The sequence below is a fragment of the Arachis stenosperma genome, chromosome 6 (genome assembly GCF_014773155.1).
Source record: "Arachis stenosperma cultivar V10309 chromosome 6, arast.V10309.gnm1.PFL2, whole genome shotgun sequence".
Lineage (NCBI taxonomy): Eukaryota > Viridiplantae > Streptophyta > Magnoliopsida > Fabales > Fabaceae > Arachis > Arachis stenosperma.
In genome coordinates, this window is record NC_080382.1 from 132533750 (window position 1) to 132537281 (window position 3532).

At 41.8% G+C, this 3532-nt stretch overlaps 1 protein-coding gene across 1 annotated transcript; it reads left to right on the forward strand.

Moving 5' to 3' along the window:
* The first annotated feature begins 832 nt into the window (after positions 1-832).
* On the forward strand, positions 833-1647 carry LOC130934661 (uncharacterized). The gene is made up of 2 exons (XM_057864208.1): positions 833-836; positions 920-1647. The coding sequence occupies exons 1-2, from the start codon at positions 833-835 to the stop codon at positions 1645-1647; spliced, it is 732 nt and encodes a 243-aa protein (XP_057720191.1).
* The last annotated feature ends 1885 nt before the right edge of the window (positions 1648-3532 follow it).

A 3532-nucleotide genomic window follows, 5' to 3' on the forward strand; every position in this document is an offset into this window, starting at 1 on the left:
GCAGCTTACATTTTTCTTTTTGTTTCAGCTTTTTTTTTTTTTGAAGATGCATAGATACGAAGGTTGCGTTTTGTTTTAAAAAAATATTTTAATCAGGAGTCCTGCCTATAAATAAGAAGCAAGACTCGTTCAACTTACCTCACTCCACTTCTACTCATCCTATTCTTCTTTCTTGCACATATGTCATAGTTTTTAGTTTTTTTGGCAGTTAGGTGTGTCAAAAAAGTCGGATTAGGTGAGGTTGAAGTTATGGAAAATATTACAAATTTACAAGTGTATTATAACGGTGAGGTTATACCAAACACAGATGAAAGAGTGACTTTTGTTTGTGAATGTCCGTTGTCATTTGCTATTCCATATACCATGAGTTTTGTTGAGTTGCAAAATGGGCTTTGTAAAGGGTGAGCAATATTTTATAAAGGAATCTTGTACAAGTATTTGGTGGGCTGATACAGTTTCAAATAATGCCCATCACTGACGATGCCAGTATGCAGCAGATGTTATGTATTTATCAACAAACTCGATTTCACATGCCGATGATAGAGTTGTACGTTGAGTTCGAACAGCGGTTGAAGTTGGGCAAGGTTGGCGAGGAGGTCAATATTGATGAGCTCGGAGATATAGATTAGGAAGAAGATAATAATGACAGTGAAGAGGAGTACGAAGCCAACTTTGATGTCGATAACAAAAATGATGACGGAGACTTGGTAGGCAATATGGCGGTGCAAAATGAAGTGGATGCGATTGTAAGCCATCACCTGTTTGGTGTTCTGTCTTTTATCTGGACTCTAGATCTCGAAGCCATGCCCCAAAATTTTCTGAATATGCGAACATGGGTATGTTATGATTATTAATTCAAGTTACCTATAGTGTTTATTTTATTTGCCTTGTCTGACTGATGGTGGTGCGCATGTCGTAGGTGAAGGCAATGCTACGGCGGAAGATGGTGAGTTTAGTGTCAGAATGGAATTTGGTTCGAGAGAGTTGGTGATTTCTGCAATCAAAAGCTACACTATCTCTAGAGGAGTTGATTATACTGTGTATGAGCTTGAGTTGCAGACATTCTATGCGAAATACAAGGGTTATGGTGCAGGGTGCGATTGGCTTATTCGAGCTAGCTTGATTCGAAAAAAAGCTTGTTGGGAGATCAGAAGATACAATGGAAAACACACGTGCACCATCGACACGATTTCACAAGATCATGCCAAGTTGGACTCAGATATAATTGCAGAGGCTATTAAGCCGTTGGTCGAAGCAGACCTGTCGATAAAGGTGAAGTCTATTATTGCAGAAGTTCAATCCAGATTCAACTACATTGTAAGTTACCGCAAGGCTTGGTTGGCAAAGCAGAAATTTGTCGTAAAAGTTTTTGGTGATTGGAAAGTTTCTTACCAGACTTTGCCAATATGGTTGAAAGCAATGACTGCGAAGATGCCAAGGTCTCGTGTTCAAATTAAAACTCTCACCGTTTACCGTGAGAGTGAGGAGGTTCAAGGTGTAAGAGTACTGCACCGCATTTTTTGGAGATTGTATCCGTGTATTGTAGCATTCATACACTGCAAGCCACTGGTGCAGGTTGATGGCACACACCTGTATGGAAAATATAAAGGTGCACTTCTGGTTGTGGTTGCACAAGATGGGAACTAAAATATTGTGCCCATTGTATTTGCGATAGTCGAGGGTAAAACGGCAGACACGTGGGAGTTTTTTCTAACCAATTTGTGGAGATATGTTGTCACTATTGATGGCGTGGGAACTATTTCTGACCGCCATACCTCCATCGACGCTGTAGTAGCTCGTAGTAACGGTGCATGGTCACCACCAAGAGCGTGGCGCATGTACTGCATCAGGCACATCGGGTCCAACTTCTTAAGGAGGTTCAAGGCTCCGTATTTACATAAACTCGTGGTTAACACAGGTATTTCATTTCACTGTTATAGTCCTATTCATAGTAATTTTGTGGTATTTGCTTACGATAAAATGAATTGTTCAACAAGCTATTCTCGGACGGAACCGGAGTACAACAAAACTAACAGAGGCTAAAAGAGCGGGGTGAGGCATATACTCAATGATGCGATGACATCGGTGTTCAGAGATGGGTGTTGGCATTTGATAGGGGTCATCGCTGGGGACATATGACGACAAACTTGGTAGAGTGCATAAATTCTGTCCTGAAAGGTGCACGCAACCTTCCTATGACTGCCATTGTTAGGTCTACTTTCTATCGGCTGAACAAATTGTTTACTCGGAAGAGTGCCGAGGCACATGAGCGTGTCCACAACGGATGCATGTATTCGGAATTTGCAACGAAGAGAGTTGAAGAAAGCTTTCGACGTGCATGAAACATTGTGGTCAATCGATTCGACAAGCGCAATGAGATGTTTGAGGTTCGCAAAACGCAAGATGGTTCCGTGTACACTGTTAACCTTGCACAATGACACTGCGACTGTGGCTATTTCCAGGTCGAGCGACTCCCATGTCGCCACATTCTTGCACGTTGCGCTAACCAGCGTCTTGATTAGCAAGTGTATGTGCATGACGTGTAAAATATGTCTGGAATTTGCAAGGTATACAGAGGCGAGTTTGTTCCGATGGGTGACCCCTCTACGTGGGATAGATATGAAGGAGCGAAGGTGATAGCCAACTAGACATTGAGGCACGCGACAAAAGAAAGACCGAAGTTAACCCGCTACTTGAATGAGATTGACTCGCGAGATATGCATGGTCTCCGCCGGTGTACTGTATGTGAACGCGAGGGACATAGCCGCAGTCGATGTCCTCAGCGCGCAGGTCTAAGCTCCACCGGAGGTCCTTAGTGGTTAAGCTTTTTTGTGTAACTTTGTGATGACATACTTCACGATTATATGTAACTTTTTATGTAATCTAGTTGTCTATTTTAAACTAGTTAACACTTATTAATAAATAAATATTTTAACCTCGTTGTGTAACTTTTTTTTGTTATTGCGCAGTTTATGTATGTATGAGGTAAACACTGAATTGCAAATAAATATATAAATTAAAAGTGCAACCGGATAATTTCAAACAGAGTTATACGAGAACAAAGCTAAATATACAATAACAATAATACTAAATAGAATCATCTAAATATACAATACTGAATACAACACTGAATACGGAATACAACACTGAAAACAAAGCTAAACTTAAATACAACAAGATCAACTCAACAGACTACTTCCTCGCGCGCCTTCTTTGAATACAAGGATTGGGTGTTTTTGTCCGGTGGGGCAGTCTGTGTCCGTAAGTTATACGGATGACCCTAACACACATCGGCATCCAAACAACCGCCAACGTTAGGACCATCGAAATCTGACATGCTCGTTCCGCTAGTGCTCGTCTCCGGAGCACTCGCTCTACCAAGATCATACCAGTGCTGAAGATCTGTCCCAAACCTCCCTCTTCTTGCTGTGGGTGTTCATTTAAATCAAACAACTGGGTATGCGGTGGTGCGGAAGGACCGGGATGATCTACATGACCCGGCGATAGGTCCGTGTTGAAGTCACTAGCATGA